This window comes from Salvelinus fontinalis, chromosome 1 (assembly GCF_029448725.1).
Source record: "Salvelinus fontinalis isolate EN_2023a chromosome 1, ASM2944872v1, whole genome shotgun sequence".
NCBI lineage: Eukaryota > Metazoa > Chordata > Actinopteri > Salmoniformes > Salmonidae > Salvelinus > Salvelinus fontinalis.
The window spans coordinates 59,106,726-59,130,262 of NC_074665.1; the positions used below are offsets into that span (position 1 = coordinate 59,106,726).

Genomic DNA, 23,537 nt, shown 5'->3' on the forward strand with positions numbered 1-23,537 from the left:
AATGATCAACACATGGATGATTGTGAGAAGGTGCAGCTGACTTTTTAACACTGTCTTTTGATATAGCCTTTCTTCTAACTGAGAATGTGTGGGCAAACACGTGATGAACCAATGCAATAACTATTTTAGGGGCTCAAATATGTGTACTAAATTACTCTAGAAAAAGCCAATTCTTCTTAAATTAGATAATCTATAAAACAATGTTTAACTGAAATGTATTATCAGCTAATGGAGGTTGTTATTTTAATAGAAAAATATCCTCCTCATAATTTCTCTGACACAACTGAAATGTTGCTAGGTATTGGATAGCTGAAGTTGCCCCTCTGAATTTGGTAGGCTGATGTCAGTATTGTAAACGGTTCGCCTAAAGAGAGAGGGGGGAGAGAGAGGTTTATCTGGACACTTGAAGGGATGCTTTGAAACGAGGCTTAGATCCCACCCAGTGAAAGAGTAGGCGGGTCAGAGGCGGAGGATGGCATACAGGCGTCATCCCACTCTCGAGTCAGACCAGACGCTTCAACTTTTTATATCAATCGCGAGTGAACTGCTACAGCAAGGAAGTATTCTCAGCTGAGCTGAGATATCCACACCGGAGACAAAAGAGTCGAACGCTTTTCCCCTCCTTCAAGCAACGTATATTTTGTAGGGGATCTGTTTTTACAAGGCGGAACCACTATTCTTTCGATGTTGACATCGTAGTTTTCTGATTGAAAAGGCATTGGGCTCTAAACTTTTGCGTTTTACGCGTATGTAAGAAGTTCAAAAGCGGATATTCAGATATTTTACCGTTATTAACAACTGTTATGTCGCGCTACTGAAGGGGTTTAGGACATGTCCTATTCGTCCAGGTGAGTGCAAAATAAACATAAGGAAATAGCATGCTGTGATGTTTTTGATAGCTATAATTTCAGAAGACTAAGAATACACAATATAACAGAAAATCGCACCGCCGCTCTCCCAACTTTGGACTTCACTACCCAACATAGCCCCATAGGCCTAATTACTCGTTTTTAGATCATTATGCTGTCTGGTCTAAATGCATTTATTTTGTAAGGCTACCATATCAAATAGGCTATTCATGTGTTTACGTAATGAAACAAAAGTGTTGTATTCAGCTCACGACGCGCGCGATGTAACATTAATTGGAGAAAGTTCTTGTTTTGATTAAGTCCCTCCGGTGTCTGCACAACGGTTTAGCGTGGGAGAATTATGTTTTAACAGATGTCCGTCGTTCCTGATTATCTTTAGTAGCCCATTATTTCCATCATAGAAAAGCTTGAAACACTAGCCTACGCATTCTCACTGGGCACACACTGGTTGGAACAACGTTATTTCCACATCATTTCAATGACATGACAGTGAACCAACGTGGAATATACGTTGAATTGAAGTCTGTGCCTAGTGGGATTGGTATTGAATATAATAAAAATACCACATATATATAGGCGTTTTTTTCCCACGACTGCCTGGATTTAGTCTATGTTGTGTATGTAGCCCTGTTGGTCTCAATGCGATGTTGTCTATAATATGCCTATAGGGCAGTTTTTTGGGGATAGGAATGAGAGAAAAGCAGGCACTTGATTGTTTTGTTTCCTTTTGTTTTCCACATTAACCTATCTTCGCTCTTCTCAGTCAACCCAGCAGTTAATGTGCTACCTGTTGAAGTTGCACGACAATGGGGCTCCTGTTTTCGGGTGATTCAGTGAAGGCGAGGGGCCGAATTGTGTTTCCAATTTCAAGACAAAGTAAAAAGAGATAGGCTACTACTGCAACCTGAGGGTGGCGATAGTGGACCAGTTGGCCGCTAGCCTATGATTTTGAATGCCGTTTTTTCGCCCGTCAGTCACAGAGGCGTTAATCCAATCAGGTCTGCTTTCAACACATGTTGGTAGAATGTGTGCGGAGTCTGCCGACACTCAAGCAACAAACTGCGTGACTCTATTGTTCGTCGGTTTGACTGCGTTTTCGTTGTCTCTTAAATATGGCTTTCGATTTAACTCTGAATTTATTTGATATGAGTAAGTATTTATGATATAATAGGCTACTGAAAGTATTATGAGTATTATAGTATTATAAAGCCGACAGGTAGACTATAGGCCTAATAGAGAAAGAGTGTACGCTGCCTGCGATCCTCCATGCGTAATTTGGAACCAATTCGAGTATGCGATACATTTTCCCAAGTAACGATCAGATTAATTTCGAAAACATGACTATAACTACATTTGTCTTGGGGATGCACAATATGATATTCACAACTTTCATTTCAGATAGAAGTTAACTTGGCTTGGAGATGGGGTTGTGACGCAGTTACTACGGCTCGTAACTTCATTCCAACTGTTTCCCCCTGCTAAAAATGGTGGAATCAGCACTTATGTCCAAACATAATAATGGATATAGGCCTATGTGCAGAGGAAGAAGTAACAGCCGAGTCAACAATTTGACTCGACCGGGCGGGATATTTAGTCATGCGCGCTCTGTTTTATTAGCCTACACATTCTATAAAGTATGACTGTTTAGACTTTGAGTCCACAATATCAAATCTCCAACAAATAATGACATTGCACCGACAAAATAATAAAAATAGCCTAACTCTGATACTTGATCTATCCTACAGACAACAAAATCAGTCCAATGGCTCGACCATCCTAATTGAGAGAGGGAAATACGGAGAATTGAATCCCGGTGGCGGAGCAGCCTCCGGTGCCGAACCGACTGACAACCCCCAGTTCAGCGAAGGGGAGCAGCAGTCACGGGGAGGAATAATGATGCCGAATAGTCTGCTTGGTTACCAGTCGAGGTCGCCGTTGTTCAGAACACTGTCCAGGTCATCCAGTGGATATTTTTCGTTCGACAGCGATTCTATTCCAAGCTCCCCGCTATTGAAAGATAAGTCGACACAGACTCCGAGCCCATCTAGCCAAGTCATGACTCACGCACTGCAGCGCATGTCTCAAGCACAGGAGACCAATCGAGATTATGGTAAGGCACACCCTTGCTTGTGTCGCACAAATAAATGTTGTTACTCACTATCCAGCCCGCGCTGGGCAGCTGCATGGCATGGCGTATATGATAAATCCTTGACGCGCAAATAATGATATGTGCCACGCCCCTGTGTCATTCGGAAGGTGCTCTTTGTTTTGAACTCTTAACCCACACCAGTTGACGACATTCTCTGTCTATTCCAACATATTAAGGACCATTGGTTTTGTAGCGTGTTCACTGATATGGGGGGGGGGGGGGGGGGGGACTAATACGCACAGATGTGTCTTGGTTTATTGCATGCTATTGTTCCTTGGGCGGTTTGTAATGTCTATTGTTATATTTACTTCAATATCGTAGTCTTTACCATATCTGCATCTGTCCAGCCAACAGAGTTACGTGACCATGAGCCAACAGTTGGATTCAACCTCAGCAGGAAGTTTCTAAAGAACAGTATCTGCCCTCTGTTTACTGAGTTGTGTCATAAGCCACCAAGGATCCACCTGGGCTCAGACAGGGTGTGTGTGTGTGCACGTCATAGAAAAACATGCGCGTGCATATGTGTGTTAAAGGCACCTGTGCGTGCACACATATTTACACTCAACCTCAATAACATTCCCTGACAAAACTAGTGGCCATAGAAGACAAGCTAAAGGAAATACACAGGGACAAACAGGCACAGTGCATAATAGATGTGATTGAGCAGCCTGATTCACTTGTGTCCTTTTATTTGCGCTCAGTGTTGCAAAGGCAACATGTAGCGAGTTTGAGTATAGGCCAGTCAAAATAGACCTCTGTGTCTTTTGTCAACAGCAGACAGGGATTCATCTCTGTTCATTCTCCTTAGGAGCCGGCTGATATAAGGACAGATAAATCTCTATCTGTAGTGTTTCACCACATCTCTAATCCCAGAGGCTACTCTTAATGGGGTTGAGAACAACAACTGTTCTATCTCTGATCTTGGAAGTCAGTGAACTGGCTCCAACTCAAATCAATTTTATTTAGATAAAGTCTGAATAGTATGTTTGTGGAGAATAACAAATGTTCTCCAGTTTTAGTTCTACCGTATGTCTGTTCTTGCCTGAGGGAGACAGATGCTGTGGAGGAATTATTTTCTGACTATTAGATATGAGTGATCCTAACGCACATGTAGAACACCACAGCTGTGGTTTTATATCTTCTCAGGGCATAATGCCTTTGGTGACTTAAATGGCATTTTGATTTTGACAACTTTACTTGAGGATTCTTAACAAATATCCTTTATAACTCAGTCATAAGGTTGTCATAATATAACAGAATGCCACATTTCATAATACCAGTCCTACACTTATCTTGGAAATGTTGTGGTGATGCATGATGCATGTCATGAATTGTCACTGTGCTGTGTTATTGTTATGTCTCTTTTATGACAGTGATTTAACAACATTATACCAGGCCACTTGCAGTAAAGTGTTTCCACATTAACATATGGTTCCACTGATATTACAGGGCCCGTGAGGGATATGAGAAATATTACACATATGTTTCATGACACCTGTGAGTCATAGACAGAGATCAGAACACATTCATATTGACAACTTAACCACACTATAGGAACCACTTGGCATGTCTGCAAAGTGTCATACTGGCCTTTTCTTAGTAATGCTGTAGCTTGGTCTTTGTTACTAGATTGTGTTCTAATGAGTTCTGACAGCCATTTGCTCTTTGTCCTCCAGACGCGTGGCCCAACCCCCTCCACCCCTATAGACCACGGCCACCGCCAACTGCAGGGGACATGTGGCCAGAGACACTGATCGGTCAGGAGCTTCAGCGCATTGGAGATGAGTTTAACGACCTCTTCATACATGGGGTGAGTAGGTACACCACACCAGCACTGAGTCTTGTAACCTACTACTGTATATACACATGCAGGGTTGGAGGAGCCACATATAAGTGATGATGAGGATGATAATGCCCCTTATATCCAGAAGATGCATCATTTTGGGGGTGTTAGCATTTAATCAAAGGACCCTCTTCAGGGAATGGGTAGCTTCAATATCCAGGGGGTACAAATATGCTACATAGGCACTGCAACAATTATTATATCAGGGTCTTGACAATCACAGGTGTCACTGCAGGGCAGGGGAAAGTTAATCTTCCCATTAGATAGTGTCAATAATTGAAGTGTTCTCTCAGAGCTGCTGCCAAAATCATGGCAGCACTGGTGAACAACATGCCTGTGCTGCCATATGTTTTTCTTCTTCTCTTGCTACTTGCACAGCACATTTCTGGAGGTTGCATCACCTTATTTACAAACCATATCAAGGACGGCACTGTATCAAATGGAGCTGATAAGGTGCTCAGCTCAACATGTGCCATTCTAAATTATTTCACGCTTCCATACTTTCTTTGTGACCTTGACCTAGCATAGACGCGTTCTGTGCTGTCATTTCTTATGTACCGAGGGCTCTCTGGTTTTATAACATTATTTATAATAGGTACAGGACAGATCCAATAGCCACATTGAAATTGTGGTGCATAGTGCAGAAGGCAAGATAAAGGGAAATCTGTGCACCTGCTATTGCAACATTGTACAGTAGCTTGTATGTGGGCATGGCGTTTAATCAGCCAGCTGTTCATCTACAGTATAATGTCATGTTTTTGTACCTTAAACAATATCTGTGAGTTGGGGATTCATCTTACCCCGGGTTATAGTTTTCCTGGTTCATTTTGTAACTCTTACACTTGAACACTAATACTCAAGGCTTGTTGTGTTCATTTTTGGAGAAAATATTTTGTTTACACTCTATGGAGAGTTTTCTCCCATATTCCTTTCTTGTCACTCTCCATCTGAGCAGACTTGAATTGGCTGAAATTAAATACGTTTTTCTTGCCAGCTCATAACACCGGGATTTTCTTGTCGTGGACATTGTGTATCTTGCATCTGAAGAATGTTATGATGTGTTTTCTTCATCACCATCCCCAAGAGTCACTGCCTGGTACCCATAAAGGCGGACAGTTTGTCTGTATAACCAAAAAGATTCACTGGAGACACATACTTTTCTTTCAAATGAGTGTGTGAGGAATTGCCGTGAGGTAAATGTTGTGTTACTAATGGCCTCAATGTCTGAGTAGAAATAAATATTTATACACCTTTCAACAAATGAGGCTGTGATTCAGACTTAACACACATTGTAGAACAGAACAGGGCTTGTTTGTGTGTGTGTGGTACTATATTGGCTAGAGGGAGGTGTATGTATTTTGAGAACAATGAGCCCAATAAAAAGCAGAACATGTTGTGTTCTATGTTCCGTGTTTTGGTCTCAGGTGTTTGGTTGACATCAGAGTGAGGAATTCTGCAAGACTGTCTCTGTCTAGAATCTAGAGCTGTCTCATATGTGACCGACCGCCTTGATTCGGTCTTATGTAGCAAAATTTGAAATTGTGTTTTTTACATTGGATAAAAGCAGAGACACAGAGCTACAAAATGGTATTTCATACACTGCATTTGAGGTACAATGGGAAAGTAATTCTGCTTTGAAAGTTGATGAACTTGAAACCTCACTTTAGAGAAAATGGTGTTAGAATATTTTGTTATCTACTGGAGAGCTCTTCTTTTTCTACACCCATTCAGCATCGTTCACACCCTCTTAAGCTTTAGCCCCCACCCAAACTCTGACCATTGTACTCGCCCTAGCATAGCTGGTTAGGCTGTTTTCATGTTATCCAGAGCGTTGGTGACTGTAACTGTGCTACTGGCAACGATTGAATTACGCTTTTTTGCAGATGTTTACTGACACAGGCAATATTCAATGGGTTTTGAGCGTTTGGTAATTCATCAGTTATTCTGCGCTCTGGCACACTCAGACAAGAGTGTAGATGGCCAGACTGAATTTATGAACGCATTCGAAATGGTTACTTGCATAGTGGAGTCTTTTGTTAAGACATGTAGCTAGCTAGCTAACTAAACAATGAACCATAATCCCAACTCATAACGTTACTACCCTGCATGAATCTGCAGGTAACTAACCAACCAGGTTCAATGTTAGCTAGCTAACATTAGGTTATAACTAGCCCCCCAAAATATTCTGAGGTATGAATAATAAGATCATATACGTAACGTTAGCTAGCTAGCTAACAGTACACTTTAACTTGAAATGAAAACACTATGTCAAAATTAGAAATGTGTAATATCTGAAAATGTGGCCCGCTAGACTATCTTAACTGTGGTCTGAAATCGGAGTAGATAGCCAGAGCGAATTTACCAGATAACGTTGCATCTATCAACAGTTCTTGCAATGACATTCTATTGAAATGTATACTTACATAGTGGAGTATTTTGTTAAGACATGTAGCTAGCTAGCTTGCTAAACAATAAACCATAATCCCAACTCATGACGTTACTAACCTGCATGAATCTGCAGGTAGCTAACCAACCAGGTTCATTGTTAGCTAACAGTACACTTTAACTTGAAATGAAAATTCTTTATGTCAAAATTAGAAGTATGTTATATCTGAAAATGTAGCTAGCTAGACTATCTTACCCGTAGACATCATAGATGTCACGGATGCCATGGTTGCCCTTAGTTTGAAGATGTAATCCGGAGACAGGTGTTTTCTCCATCACCTTAGCTATCATACTCGAATTCTGCTAATGCAATTTTACTACGCAATATATTTTTTTTAAAGCAGCGTTAGACAGGATTACCTACACATACTGACCAGCTCAAATAGACAGAAGCTCTCTATATGGCAGACCAATCCAAATTCATCTCTAGGCATGTCCAGCCCACTCATTATCTCAGCCAATCATGGCTAGCGGGAAGGTTGCTGACTTTTTCTGTGGCTAAACCAACTAAGCTCATAATTTAACAATTGTATACATATTTACAGATGGCATACAAGTTTGATATTAAGACACTTGAAAGTTCACTTGCTCGAGAAGGTATTTCTGCCAAAAAACGCATTTTGATTAAATACATTTTTTGTACGTTCAAATAGCTCTCCTGTGAAGTAGTGACCCGCGGCATAGGCCTAGTTTCCTGAAACGGGTCACATACTGTATGTCTCCTATCTGTCTCAAATGTATATTAAATAACTGCACTGCCTTCGCAAAGTATTCAGACATTGACTTTTTCCACATTTTGTTAGGTTACAGCCTTATTCTAAAATTGAGGAGGGAAAAAAACTATTGAATCAATCTACACACAATACCCCATAATGACAAAGCAAAAACAGGTTTTTAGAAATTGTAGCAAATTTATGAAAAATCTAAAACTAAAATATCACATTTACATAAGTATTCAGACCCTTTACTCAGTACTTTGTTGAAGCACCTTTGGCAGCGATTATAGCCTCAAGTCTTCTTGGGTATGACGCTACAAGCTTGGCACACCTTTATTTGGGGAGTTTTCTCCCATTGTTCTCTGCAGATCCTCTCAAGCTCTGTCAGGATGGATGGGGAGCGTTGCTGCACAACTATTTTCAGGTCTTCAGAGATCTTCGATTGGGTTCAGGTCTGGGCTCTGGCTGGGCCACTCAAGGACATTCAAAGACTTGTCCTGAAGCCACTCCTGCATTGCCGTGGCTGTGTGCTTAGGGTCGTTGTCCTGTTGGAAGGTGAACCTTCGCCCCAGTCTGAGGTACTGAGTGCTCTGGAGTAGGTTGTCATAACGATCTCTCTGTACTTTGCTCCATTCATCTTTGCCTCAATCCTGACAAGTCTCCCAGTACCTGCCTCTGAAAAACATCCCCACAGCATGATGCTGCCACCCCCATTTTTCACCGTAGGAATGGTGATGCCAGGTTTCCTCCTGACGTGACGCTTGGCATTCATGCCAAGAGTTCAATCTTGGTTTCCCCAGACCGGAGAATCTTGTTTCCCATGGTCGGAGAGTCTTTTAGTTGCCTTTTGGCCACTCGACCATAAAGGCCTGATTGGTGGAGTGCTGCAGAGATGGTTGTCCTTCTGGAAGGTTCTCCCATCTCCATAGAGGAACTCTAGAGCTCTGTCCCTGACCAAGGCCCTTCTCCCCTGATTGCTCAGTTTGGCCGGGTGGCCAGCTCTAGAAAGAGTCTTTGTGGTTCCAAACTTCTTCAATTTAAGATTGATGGAGGCCACTGTGTTCTTGGTGACCTTCAATGCTGCAGAATCTTTTTGGTACCCTTCCCCAGATCTGTGCCTTGACACAATCCTGTCACGGAGCTCTACGGACAATTCCTTCGACCTCATGGCTTGGTTTTTTGCTCTAACATGCACTGTCAACTGTGGGACCTTATATAGACGGGTGTGTGCCTTTCCAAATCATGTCCAATCAATTGAATTTACCACAGGTGGGCTCCAATCAAGTTGTAGAGACATATCAAGGATGATCAATGGAAACAGGATACACCTGACCTCAATTTAGGGTCTGAATACTTATGTAAATAAGGTATTTCAGTTTATTTACTAAAAACCTGTTTTCACTTTGTTGTTATGGGGTATTGTGTGTAGATTGCTGAGGATTTTTATTTATTTAATCCATTTTGGAATACGGCTGTAACGTACAAAATATGGAAAAGTCAAGGGGTCTGAATATTTTCCGAAGGCACTCTATATACAGGTTATTACATTGTGTGTTACTGACAAATTCAGGTGTTTCATCTGGCTTTATGTATATGTTTTCAACTGCCATTAACTGTCATAATGCTTTTATCTGGATCAGAGGTAGTATCTCCTGGCTAGTGAGTTATTTCCTTGTAAACAAAGCGTTTGTGTGTTTTCAGGTGTCACCTAAGGTGAATTTAAAAAAACTCCTGCGCAGTATGTTCGCTGATCTGCAGATCTGTGTCATTTGTCAGACTTCCCAGTCCTCACTTCGGATTGTCTCTATGGCCTCTGGCCACCCACGCAACTGGCCAAATCAAATTTATTTATATAGCCCTTCTTACATCAGCTGATATATCAAAGTGCTGTACAGAAACCCAGCCTAAAACCCCAAACAGCAAGCAATGTAGGTGTAGAAGCACGGTGGCTAGGAAAAACTCCCTAGAAAGGCCAAAACCTAGGAAGAAACCTAGAGAGGAACCAGGCTATGAGGGGTGGCCAGTCCTCTTCTGGCTGTGCCGGGTGGAGATTATAACAGAACATGGCCAAGATGTTCAAATGTTCATAAATGACCAGCATGGTCAAATAATAATAATCACAGTAGTTGTCGAGGGTGGAACATGTCAGCACCTCAGGAGTAAATGTCAGTTGGCTTTTCGTAGCCAATCATTGAGAGTATCTCTACCGCTCCTTCTGTCTCTAGAGAGTTGAAAACAGCAGGTCTGGGACAGGTAACACGTCCGGTGAACAGGTCAGGGTTCCATAGCCGCAGGCAGAACAGTTGAAACTGGAGCAGCAGCACGGAAAAGGTGGACTGGGGACAGCAAGGAGTCATCATGCCAGGTAGTCCTGAGGCATGGTCCTAGGGCTCAGGTCCTCCGAGAGAGAAAGAGAGAATTAGAGAGAGCATACTTAAATTTACACAGGACACCGGATAAGACAGGAGAAATACTCCAGATATAACAGACTGACCCTAGCCCCCCGACACATAAACTACTGCAGCATAAATCCTGGAGGCTGAGACAGGAGGGGTCAGGAGACACTGTGGCCCCATCCGATGATACCCCGGGCCAAACAGGCAGGATATAACCCCACCCACTTTGCCAAAGCACAGCCCCCACACCACTAGAGGGATATCTTCAACCACCAACTTACCATCCTGAGACAAGGCTGAGGATAGCCCACAAAGATCTCCACCACGGCACAACCCTGGGTTGGCGCCAACTGACCAGTGACCTATTACATTACACACACACACACACACACACACACACACACACACACACACACACACACACACACACACACACACACACACACACACACACACACACACACACACACACACACACACACACACACACACACACACACACACACACACACCTCCTTCTCTGCCTAATAGCCATTATGGAAAATACTCTAGCTGTCTGAGTGCGCAATCAAGATCAAGTTTTGGGGTTAGAGAGCTCCGAGGAGGAAGGGTCAGGTTATAGTGACTGGGCAGATGGTTAGTGAGTGAGTGGTTGTGTTGCAGCATGGCAGGGCTACGTGACTGCTCCGCTTCATTATTCCAACCCTGTGGTTAAGGCTCTCAGAGAGTCCACTGTGGTCTCTAATTATCCACAGGTCCGCCTTTACAGGCCTCATTCACCCAGCGCCATGGAGACCCACTCAGTCCATCCCCGGCCTGGCTCTCCGGACCTGCTCTTTCTCCCAGAGTCAGTTTGAACCCAGGGCTCCAGCGGTTGTCATGCTTTGTGAGAGGCACTGGAAAGAACTTCTAAGTGGAGTTGGTCCGCTGTTAAGTCTTTGAGTGTGTTGTGGGTTTGGGTGTCTCCATACTCTGTTCATCTGTTTCTGTGTTGCTTGTGTGTGTGTTTAGTGGTGGCAATGCTGTGAAGTTAACTTTGCATGTGAAGGTGCTCTGTCCTGTGGACTGTAAAAGGAGGCTTTTAATTCAGGGCACTCCTCTGATACTTTGAGCGTTTAACTGAACCTTCCCAGACTGACAGATTTTTTATTTCACCTTTATTTAGATGTGCAGGGTTTGCATTTTTTGGACTATTCCATTGGTTCCATTGCACCAGGCCTGCTCAATAAAGTGCAGCTAAAGTATTTGAAAGAAATCCAAGTACTATTTGAGCCCAGATCTGGTGAGACGTCTCTCCAGTGGCAGATATGGCAGATAGTAGAGTGGAACAAAAGGACAAGCACCCTGCTAATGCAAAGCAGATGTCTGGCCACAGAAACATGTTGTATTCTAAGAGAACTAATGTCTGCAGTTTGCCACCCAAATTATCTGAGCATTTACATGGCAGCTGACTTCTTTGTTGAGTTTCTATTCTGTTTTTAAATGGGGTTTGTTACACAGTAATTTTCCTTAGAAAGTGGTGACACCCCATCTTATATGTGATGCAAGGTTATTTTGGCTTAGGACCAGCAGTCTTTCTCTTGTAGAAAGAGGGAGAGAGAAGTTTGTCTGTTTGGAAACTATTTTAAGCAGCTGTGTAATACCTTGTTTTGATCAAATAAAAGCACAAGCTGAGTAGCATTGAATGTTTCAGTGACAACTTTGTTTTTCCTCAGGCAGCAATTGCAGGCAGACATCTGCGAACGTAATAACGAGTCACTTTAATTTCATGTTGTCTATTCCAAATTCTGTTTGCTCTCCCAATTTGGTCGAATAGTTTTTCAGTGTTCTTCTGGTCTTGTAAGTCATGGCTTCTTGGTTTTGCTTGCATGTGGCGCTGTACTCTGCGTTCTCTCACCCCAGATCAATTGTCAGAGAGAGATTAGTCAGTCTGTGTGTGATGCCGGCATGCCACAACACATTTTGGGCACAGAAACAGCTGAATACTCACGCCCTGATCCATTATACTTGAGACATGGTTTAAGTGTTCATTGTTTGCAACATTGTACCAATTTGCTGGTTATGGGTGTAAAACGTTCAGTGTGTGTATTTCGTGAATTTGGGTATTCACATTATTCTTAAAGGGAAAGAGAAATTGATCCAACTTTTAATGAAACAAAAACATAATTCTTAAAGGGAAAGAGAAATTGATCCCAGTTTAAGGAAACTAACAAGTACAATACACACTAACTCCATTTCAGCTATGTGTGAAATAGCTGAACGTCTTTGAAAGTAATATTGGAATATGTTTTCTACTGTTCACCCCCCCCCCCCCCCCCCCCCAGCTAATAACATATTATTAAAGGGATCATTCACCTGTTGATTTGCCTTATGCCACCCTCTCATGTTGCATGCATCTGGGTGTGAAGTGGCGTGTGATTACATACTGTGTGTACTATATAATGCCATACAAAATGCAACATGTATACTATAATACACACCAGAGAGGTTTTACCCTCAGCCTCAATGGCCAAATCTCAGGATACAAGTCTATGTGTTTACACTGTGTTGAAACCACTGCCTGGAATGGCAGCATGTGTTTCATTTGTAGAGCTTACAGTAAGTATATAAGTCATTCCTCTTTCCATCTCATTCCATTAAAATCTCTTTACCATAGGAACATATAGTATTTGTTTCACACATTGTTAAATGGTCCTAAACTTCGAATGAGGATATGTTCTAATCAAATAACCTTTCAACAGCTTGTTTTAAGTTATTGTTAAGGCTTTCAGAACCATAATTTACATCTAGCCAAACCTTCGATCTGTCAATTCTCTAATGAACTCATCATGTTTGGCCTGAATGAGAATGGGGTTTTACAAGGTTGCCAGTCCTGCTCTAAGTCTATCTCACAGAGGAGTTAATGCACCTCAATTTAAGTTTACTTCCTCATCACCTGTTTCCTCAGACACTATTCACAGTCACTCCAGGTTTCTGTGGTTCTTGGCACGACTCATTTAGCGTAAAACCAAGCAATGATAGTCCTCTTGCATTTGTTCCTAAAATCCTTTTGTTGAGAGCAGAATACCTGAGGCAGAGGGCTGGTTTACAATGTCTGCACTGTATGGTTACCTGCCAAGCTGCTCTGAATCCACACACCTGCAGTGATTCACTAATGGAGCGATGCCCAAGTCATACTTCAGCACAGTTCCTGTAAGAAACAGTTGTTTTTTTCACCTCGAAGCACTAAGGGAAAAGTATACTTTTTTTCTCTTCATTTTATACTTGTAAAATGAATCACGCTTCCTCCGTCCCCTCTGCCAAAGGGCCACAGGGGAAATGCTCAGCGCTTATCGCAAAAGCCCTGCCAAACTAGTGGCCTCAGGCCAAAGTGCCGGGCTGGCCAAGACAGCCACCTGTTTTCACCTCCACTATGCCAAGTCTGCAGAGGTAATTGTCTGTGAGAGAAGTAGTCCATCCATCCCTCATTATTAGGATACCATGACCTGGCCATGTCCAAGTGCACCACTGAAGACCTAATAGAATGGCTCAATCTCTTCCCTAATCTCCATTCACCTCACAGTAAAAATGTCCCTATTTGTGTTTAGTTCATGAAGTGCCCTTTCCATTGAAGCTGAAGTAGCTGCCCTAATAGAATGGCCTTTATGACACTGCTGCTGCATTGTTGTGCTCATTAAGAGATATGACTCATGTCGTAAACCTGGTATGTTAGGGTTCTCTTCAGCCCAAGGCTGTAAGACTAGTGTGGTTGTTTGCAGGGCCTCTGACCAACATAGCAATGTTGACACAAAGATCTAAAGAGCAGAACATTAACCCTCAATTGAGACGGTAAATACAGTTAACGTGGTTGCTCATTTAAATAAAATCACATTTTATTTGTCACATGCTTGGTAAACAACAGGTGTAGACTAACAGTGAAATACTTACTTATGGGCCCTTCACAACAATGCAGAGAGAAAAATATAAAAATAATTGAAAGATAATAATACGAGGAATAAATGCACAATGAGTAATGATAACTTGGCTATAGACATGAGGTAACAGTACCGAGTCCATGTGCTTGGGTACGAGTTAATTGAGGTAGATATGTACATATAGGTAGGGGTAAAGTGACTAGGTAACAGGATAGATAATAAGCAGTGGCAGCAGCATACGTGATGAGTCAAAAGAGTTAGTGCAAAAAGGGTCAATGCAGATAGTCCGTGTAGCTATTTGGTTAATTAGCAGCTTTGTGGCATGGGGGTTGAAGCTGTTCAGGGTCCTGTTGGTTCCAGACTTTAATGCTCAATTGTGCTTCTATAATTCAATGCTGTGTACACATCATTACCAAACTCATTCGTATACAAACACATCATGGTACTGTATCACAGGAGCACAAACACATCAAGGTACTGTATCACAGGAGCACAAACACGTCATGGTACTGTATCACAGGAGCACAAACACGTCATGGTACTGTATCACAGGAGCACAAACACATGTAAGAACATTATATGTATTTGTCTGGGCCTCTTGTCTGAGTGTGGAGTGAACCCACTGGTCCTAACACCTGGAGAGGCACCAAGGGTTTGGGTTCAAGTGGACCAGGATGTCAGGAACGAGTTGTGTTGGCCTGATTCCTGTGTTTGTAGGGCTGCATGTGTGTGATGACGAGAATTTACCCCTCATGAAAGGACTGGCACACTGACCACAGTTGAATTCAGCCATGTCCATAGCCAGTATTATCAGCAAACCTCAGCTGTCTGCGTTCCACACACAGCACGGGTCATTATGGTTGTCAGGTGAATGGCACTCTTACGCCATGTGTTATGGCAATAATGTTGAATGCTTTATCCTGTATGTTTGTGTATATGTTTAGTGGTTATGTATACAGGAGTATGTGTATGTAACAGGGCTCTTTTCGCTGTGTACTCCACAGCGCCTTGCTGGCAGAAACGGTCAAGTTGCCCAGGCAAACCTGCAGCAGATGCACCAAGAGCCCGCCTTCCTTCTGTGGATGGGGCTCCTGATTGGACGACTATTACAGATCATCCTGCAGAGAAGATGATGGGTAGACAGAAGCCTCAATCCCAATCCTGCAGCACCCAGCAGACACGTACTGTGGCACCTGGGAGAATTCTGTCAAAAGACCCTGTACATATGTGATTATATAAAATGCTACATTTTCAGAATGGATCCTCCTGCATATGTGGACCTATACAAATTTGTCTTGATTGTTTTTAACTTTGAATGGTTCAAGATTCCCTGATCCAGGATAAGTTGGAATAGGGAATTTGTACAGCTTTGGAGAATACTTTCTTTGGGAATTCTACAACAACTGGAATTTTGCACCTACTGTATGTTTCCTGGTCAGATTTGGAAAGCTGAGCCTAATCAAACCACCAAAGATGGAGTGTCCTGCTGCAGAGCACTCACAGGGATAATGCCATGTGGGTAATGCTTTGTGGAGATTACATGTGCCTTGTACAGTTTCTCGCTTTTTTACTAAGCTGTTTTCTTTTTCTTGCAGCTATTTATTGTTCACCTATGTATTTAATTTGTTTGTGAGTTTACCCATGGTCAGATGTGTCGAGTCTCCGCTGTGTCTGTTCCTCCTGGTTCTCATGGCTTCTCACTGTTTCCTTTCCTCATCCAAACATCATCAGCAATTCTATTTTGATGCAGCCAGTTCCATGGCCGGTTCCATTGACCCCAGACATTTAAATCTTAATATTAAATTATTTGTAAGCACCATTTTTTAAATGTATTTTCTAAAAATAAATTAAATTAAAGTACATGAATTAGGGCAAATAATGTAAGTTCTTGAAACACCTTATTTTACTGTTGTCTCACTTGTTTAACCCTGCCCCTTTTCAGATGTCAAACATAATTGCTGTTATCATTTAGCATTTACCTCGGACGGGCTGTTGTCAGGGCTTTCTTAGCCCAGCTGACACTCATGTTGGCCCGGCCAGGTCCTGTGCAGCGCTGCCAGGTCATTAAATGCTCATAGAAGCTTTGCTGGAAGAGAACCAAACTCTGAGCACCAGGGGAGCAGGGCTTTGTCAATGGAGAGCCATGAGCTAACATTAGCCAGAGGAACAGGCAGAGAGAGCCAATGGGTTCAATACAGGTTTAATGGATGGGATGACTTGCAGTGCTTGAGAAGTTAGATCGATAGACAGGGATAAAAACCACCCAACAACCTTGAAGGATCTATATTCAAATTCTTGAAAAATTGTTGTATTTCTAGTCTGTGGTAGTATGAATGTTTTTTTAAGGCCCAGTGTAGTCAAAATCCTGTTTTTCCTGTGTTTTGATGAAACTATCACTTTAAAAGATGGAAGGAATTTGAGGCAGTATAAGTTAATATATACCAATAACAAAGAGTTCCAAACCTCTTTGCCAATAACAGTTAGTTTTCAGATTACATACTCAGACCACTCCGCCAGTCCTAACAAAATTATTGCCAGAGAAATAGTTTTTTGCTAAAGAGCTATTTTTGTTTATTCTTTACAGTTTTAATGGAAAACTATTACAGTAAGGCACTTGCTTAATTGTTACCCAGAAATGATTTGATATTGAGATAAAAACAGATGCATTGGGCCTTTAAGGATAAACAAAAATTGAAGTAGGGTTACTTTGAATGTTACATGCTACCACATTGTGCACCATGGGTTGGTTTGAAATGGATGTGTCCTCTTGTGTGAGCCAAAGATTGATTACACTGTAATTTTGCTGGTTAGATCTTATTGTATAGTACAGTATAGGCGTGGTTCCGTCCAACTGCCTTGGCCACCCTTTTGGTTCCATTGCCTCATATTTGTCAGTCTGCCAGTATTTGATTTGAAAATTAATTTCACACCCACAGTTCAATAAATGTTATCCATGGAATTAAATGTTAACGGTATAAAATGTGCTGATAAAAGCCTATCTTTAAAATAACATAGCACTTACAGCTCATTATAGCCTTTTAGATTTTTTATTCGCCATGTAGACGAAATGTAAGGTATTAGTTGATGAATTTTTATTGAGAAGCGTATCATTCCGTCATATTTTTCTTTGTACCAAAATTGTATTTTCATTTTTGGTGTTGTCAAATGAAACCAAAGACCTAATTTCAAAGTTGTGTATCTCAGAAGGGTATAGTCGAGTCTAGAGGCTTTCCAAGAGAACAACTGAAAGCTGAATTTTCACCTTCTGAAACTGATATGGAAACTTCTCAGACAGTCAGCCATTGGTTCCATGTACTCTAGATATCAATCCATTGAGTGACAGCATAGTCCATACTGTCCATACTTCTTAATGGGTAGAGACCAGACCATAGATAGAAATAGCATTTTTCAAAGACACATACAATAACTTAATTTTGATCCGCAACATTCCCAAGTTGTCCTTAGCAAGAGCCACAAATTCTTTACCAGTGTCATCTTGGTGTAGGAAGTGCAGGTGTGTCCCTCTTGCACTATGATTACTGTCCCAGAATTCTGTCTGTTCAGGACCCTTTTGCACTGAGCGCAGACAGACATAAACTGATTTATCTGACTCACAGGACCCAGTACATTTGTAGCAAAATGTCATTTTTTTTCAGTTCTTTTTTTTTTGCACTGAAATGTTTTAAGGTTGTGATTTAAATTGTGCATAATGCTGTGCCTGTATAAAGCCTTTTTTCATCTTTTTAAAAATGTGTTTCTTCTTTCATTGTTGATTAAACCACATTCTTTTTAATGATAAGTTAGTAAGCCCCTGTCATTGTTCTATAACTAGAACCACTCATATTGCAGTCATAATGGAATTAATCACAGGCAGTTCATAGAAAGTTTGACCAAAGAAAAATGTGCGGCGAAATATCTTTAGTGCAAACTCTCATTAACACATGTCTACATTTTTGTAAGTGTCATACATTCTCAAAAAATTACTATTTGGGTTCAAGTGAAAATAGAAAAGACTTCATTTGTGTATCTGTGTAAAAAGAGGACTTTCTTCCTCTGTGTGGCGGCCACGCTTATCTCTGATCATCTGCAGGACATGGAAAGTACGGTACCTTCCCTAGCTTGGCACAAACAGCCTGAGATAATTATACATCCCATATTCAGCCAGTCAGTGGCTGCTACACTAAGCTCCATGTGACTGTGCACAGTCCATGGTGAATTCCAGTATCCATATAGAGAAAACCTTTTATCCACTTAGTGGCAAGGTGAACTATTGAGAGGACAGTACGGTGGGTAGGTATCTATTCAGCCTGAGGTGTAAACATTCGGTTGAAACTTGCGTAAGAATTGTAAGATGAGTCAAATGAATCAAGAACGATCTGAACTCCTCTATCACACACACACACTTGAGCATGTCTGAATTCGAGCATCACAATATATTTCAGCTAAGTATTATTAAAGTTCAGCTGCTTGGTGAGAGTTTACATGAACTTGAGTTTCACAGCCTAACAGCAGACACACACAGCCATTGTCTTTATCCAAAACAGACTAGCTGACTAATTGAGCTTTGTAGAGATCCAAACTGAGCCCTGAATCCCACACTCTTCACCACTGACTCAGTGGAATACCCAAAGTGGTGGACTACTACCTGAAGAATCACTAAAGACCCAACTATATCAGCCCTATGATAAATCAAACAAGTACATAGCACACTTATATACAATACTATTTTATTTCTTATTCAGTTCTTCACTTGCTGGATTCAGTGGTATACATAGGACATAGCACTGTGTAATCTCTAGGAATAGCAAATTAATTAGAATCCATTATCTATTCAGGTCATCCCTCAACACATTCAGTGTTTCTCTTGTGACAGTGATACTGGCTCAATGGCATATTCCCTTAATATCACCTCAGGCGGAAGAACTCATAGCACATGGGAGTTTGATCTAATACAGAATGAGAATGTCTACAGGATTAGAAATTCAAATGCTAATTCATTGGATTTGAGATTACTAGAAGCCATGCCATTTGTAGTGTATTGGTATTGCACAGTGGTGCTATTTCACAGTCATAGGCTTTTAGAGATGGCTGATTTTCAATGACAGCCTCTACAGCTTGAAATGCACAGTGAAAATCCATTCTTTCTGTATCTAATCAGAGTCTGTTTTTACCTCTCTGCACTAAAGCCAAAAGGCAACGTGCTTAGGATACTGTGGTCAGAGACCCCAGTCAAATCTCTTCCTCTGTTGAGTGCTTTGAAATACTTCATGTGAGATTCATGAACTTAACTTTAGTGTCTTCCCTTTATGCCCCCCCCTTTTGAAAATGTAATGAATTTTAGAAATGTTGAGTAGTTTCTTTGAACTCATCACTCGTCCCTTTCATAATCGCAAGATTAAACTGTTTTTTTCCTACTTTTTTTTCCTTCTCTCCTTTCTTCTTCAAACGTCAGCAGCTGGAGTTGACCTCCTGAGAGGGTGTGTGTGTGTGTGTGTGTGTGTGTGTGTGTGTGTGTGTGTGTGTGTGTGTGTGTGTGTGTGTGTGTGTGTGTGTGTGTGTGTGTGTGTGTGTGTGTGTGTGTGTGTGTGTGTGTGTGTGTGTGTGTGTGTGTGTGTGTGTGTGTGCGTGTGTGTGTGTGTGTGTGTGTGAGATTTGTATATGACAGATAAACAGTAGTGTAAAAAGTACCCAATTGTCTGACTGAAAGTAAAGATACCTTAATAGAAAATGACTCAAGTAAAAGTCAAAGTCAAGGTTATAAATATACTTAACAAGAGGAATACCTATATACAAATGCTGTTCATTGGCTATAGCACAACATTCAATACCATAGTACCCTCCAAGCTCATCATTAAGCTTGAGGCCCTGGGTCTCAACCCCGCCCTGTGCAATTGGGTCCTAGACTTCCTGACGGGCCGCCCCCAGGGGGTGAAGGTAGGTAACAACATCTCCACTTCGCTGACCCTCATCACTGGGGCCCCACAAGGGTGCATGCTCAGCCTCCTCCTGTACTCCCTGTTCACCCATGACTGTGTGACCATGCACGCCTCCAACTCAATCATCAAGTTTGCAGACGACACAACAGTAGTGGGCTTGATTACCAACAACGATGAGACAGCCTACAGGGAGGAGGTGAGGGCACTCGGAGTGTGGTGTCAGGAAAGCAACCTCTCACTCAACGTCAACAAAGGAGGTAATCGTGGACTTCAATGAACAGCAGAGGGAGAACCCCCCCTATCCACATCGATGGGACAGCAGTGGAGAAGAAGTACCTCGGCGTACACATCACGGACAAACTGAAATAGTCCACCCACAGAAAGTGTGGTGAAGAAGGCGCAACAGCGCCTCTTCAACCTCAGGAGGCTGAAGAAATTTGGCTTGTCACCTAAAACCCTCACAAACTTTTACAGATGCATAATTGAGGGCATCCTGTCGGGCTGTATTAACTGCACCGCCTACAACCGCAAGGCTCTCCAGAGGGTGGTGCAGTCTGCACAATGCATCACCGGGGGCAAACTACCTGCACTCCAGGACACCTACAGCACCCGATGTCACAGGAAGGCCAAAAGGATTATCAAGGACAACAACCACCCGAGCCACTGCCTATTCACCCCGCTACCATCCAGAAGGTGAGGTCAGTACAGGTGCATCAAAGCTGGGACCGAGAGACTTAAAAATAGCTTCTATCTCAAGGCCCTCAGACTGTTAAACAGCCATCACGAACACAGAGAGGCTGCTGCCAACATACAGACTTGAAATTATTGGCCACTTTAATAAATGGATCACTAGTCACTTTACTAATTCCACATTAACAATGTTTACATATCTTGCATTACTCATCCCATATATATAGACTGTATTTTATACCATCTATTGCATCTTGCCTATGCCGCTTGGGCATTGCTCATCCTTATATTTATATGTATATATTATTAATCCATCCCTTACTTAGATTTGTATATATTAGGAAGTTGTTCTGGAATTGTTAGATTACGTTATATAGTGCTGCACTGTCGGAGCTAGAAGCACAAGCATTTTGCTACACTCGCAATAACATCTGCTAACCATGTGTATGTGACCAACACAATTTGATTTGATTTAAAGTTGCAATATGTAACGTGATCTGACCAAATTCACATAGAAATATGAGCATTGATATATCATTCTACTTGACAGCAAGTCTAAGAAGCGGTAGATCTGTTCTATGTCTGTTATTTCTATTTTTCTTTAGCTAACATAAGCTAGCTAATGTTAGAAAATAAGAGTAGTTCAATCTGGATAAACATCTAATTCACCCTTGTCTGGAAAACACTGTTACTAAAAATAGAATTGTCGATATAGCTAACTCACTCTGTTTGTGTGCTGGTAACGTCAGCAATAATGAATGTGTATAAATGTTTTATTTATTTTATTTTATTTCACCTTTATTTAACCAGGTAGGCTAGTTGAGAACAAGTTCTCATTTGCAACTGCGACCTGGCCAAGATAAAGCATAGCAGTGTGAACAGACAACAACACAGAGTTACACATGGAGTAAACAATAAACAAGTCAATAACATGGTAAAAAAAAGAGAATCTATATACAATGTGTGCAAAAGGCATGAAGTAGGCAAAAAATCGAATAATTACAATTTAGCAGATTAACACTGGAGTGATAAATCATCAGATGATCATGTGCAAGAAGAGATACTGGTGTGCAAAAGAGCAGAAAAGTAAATAAATAAAAGCAGTATGGGGATGAGGTAGGTAAATTGGGTGGGTAGTTTACAGATGGACTATGTACAGCTGCAGCGATCGGTTAGCTGCTCGGATAGCAGATTTTTAAAGTTGTTGAGGGAGATAAAAGTCTCCAACTTCAGAGATTTTTGCAATTCGTTCCAGTCGCAGGCAGCAGAGAACTGGAAGGAAAGGCGTCCAAATGAGGTTTTGGCTTTAGGGATGATCAGTGAGATACACCTGCTGGAGCGCGTGCTACGGGTGGGTGTAGCCATCGTGACCAGTGAACTGAGATAAGGCGGCACTTTACCTAGCATAGCCTTGTAGATGACCTGGAGCCAGTGGGTCTGACGACGAACATGTAGCGAGGGCCAGCCGACTAGGGCATACAGGTCGCAGTGGTGGGTCGTATAAGGTGCTTTAGTAACAAAACGGATGGCACTGTGATAAACTGCATCCAGTTTGCTGAGTAGAGCATTGGAAGCTATTTTGTAGATGACATCGCCGAAGTCGAGGATCGGTAGGATAGTCTGTTTTACTAGGGTAAGTTTGGCGGCGTGAGTGAAGGAGGCTTTGTTGCGGAATAGAAAGCCGACTCTAGATTTGATTTTGGATTGGAGATGTTTGATATGAGTCTGGAAGGAGAGTTTGCAGTCTAGCCAGACACCTAGGTACTTATAGATGTCCACATATTCTAGGTCGGAACCGTCCAGGGTGGTGATGCTAGTCGGGCGTGCGGGTGCAGGCAGCGAACGGTTGAAAAGCATGCATTTGGTTTTACTAGCGTTTAAGAGCAGTTGGAGGCCACGGAAGGAGTGTTGTATGGCATTGAAGCTCGTTTGGAGGTTAGATAGCACAGTGTCCAGGGAAGGGCCGGAAGTATACAGAATGGTGTCATCTGCGTAGAGGTGGATCAGGGAATCGCCCGCAGCAAGAGCAACATCATTGATGTATACAGAGAAAAGAGTCGGCCCGAGAATTGAACCCTGTGGTACCCCCATAGAGACTGCCAGAGGACCGGACAACATGCCCTCCGATTTGACACACTGAACTCTGTCTGCAAAGTAGTTGGTGAACCAGGCAAGGCAGTCATTAGAAAAACCGAGGCTATTGAGTCTGCCAATAAGAATATGGTGATTGACAGAGTCGAAAGGATTGGCCAGGTCGATGAAGACGGCTGCACAGTAATGTCTTTTATCGATGGCGGTTATGATATCGTTTAGTACCTTGAGCATGGCTGAGGTGCACCCGTGACCGGCTCGGAAACCGGATTGCACAGCGGAGAAGGTACGGTGGGATTCGAGATGGTCAGTGATCTGTTTGTTGACTTGGCTTTCGAAGACCTTAGCTAGGCAGGGCAGGATGGATATAGGTCTGTAACAGTTTGGGTCCAGGGTGTCTCCCCCTTTGAAGAGGGGGGTGACCGCGGCAGCTTTCCAATCCTTGGGGATCTCAGATGATACGAAGGAGAGGTTGAACAGGCTGGTAA

The 23,537-nt window shown here is 42.2% G+C and overlaps 1 protein-coding gene across 1 annotated transcript; it reads left to right on the forward strand.

The window, feature by feature from the left end:
- The first annotated feature begins 469 nt into the window (after nt 1–469).
- On the forward strand, nt 470–19,672 carry LOC129858624 (bcl-2-like protein 11). The gene is made up of 4 exons (XM_055927938.1): nt 470–848; nt 2,615–2,979; nt 4,695–4,828; nt 15,337–19,672. Exons 1-4 carry the CDS (start codon nt 832–834, stop codon nt 15,463–15,465), a joined length of 645 nt encoding a protein of 214 aa, XP_055783913.1. The 5' UTR covers nt 470–831; the 3' UTR covers nt 15,466–19,672.
- The last annotated feature ends 3,865 nt before the right edge of the window (nt 19,673–23,537 follow it).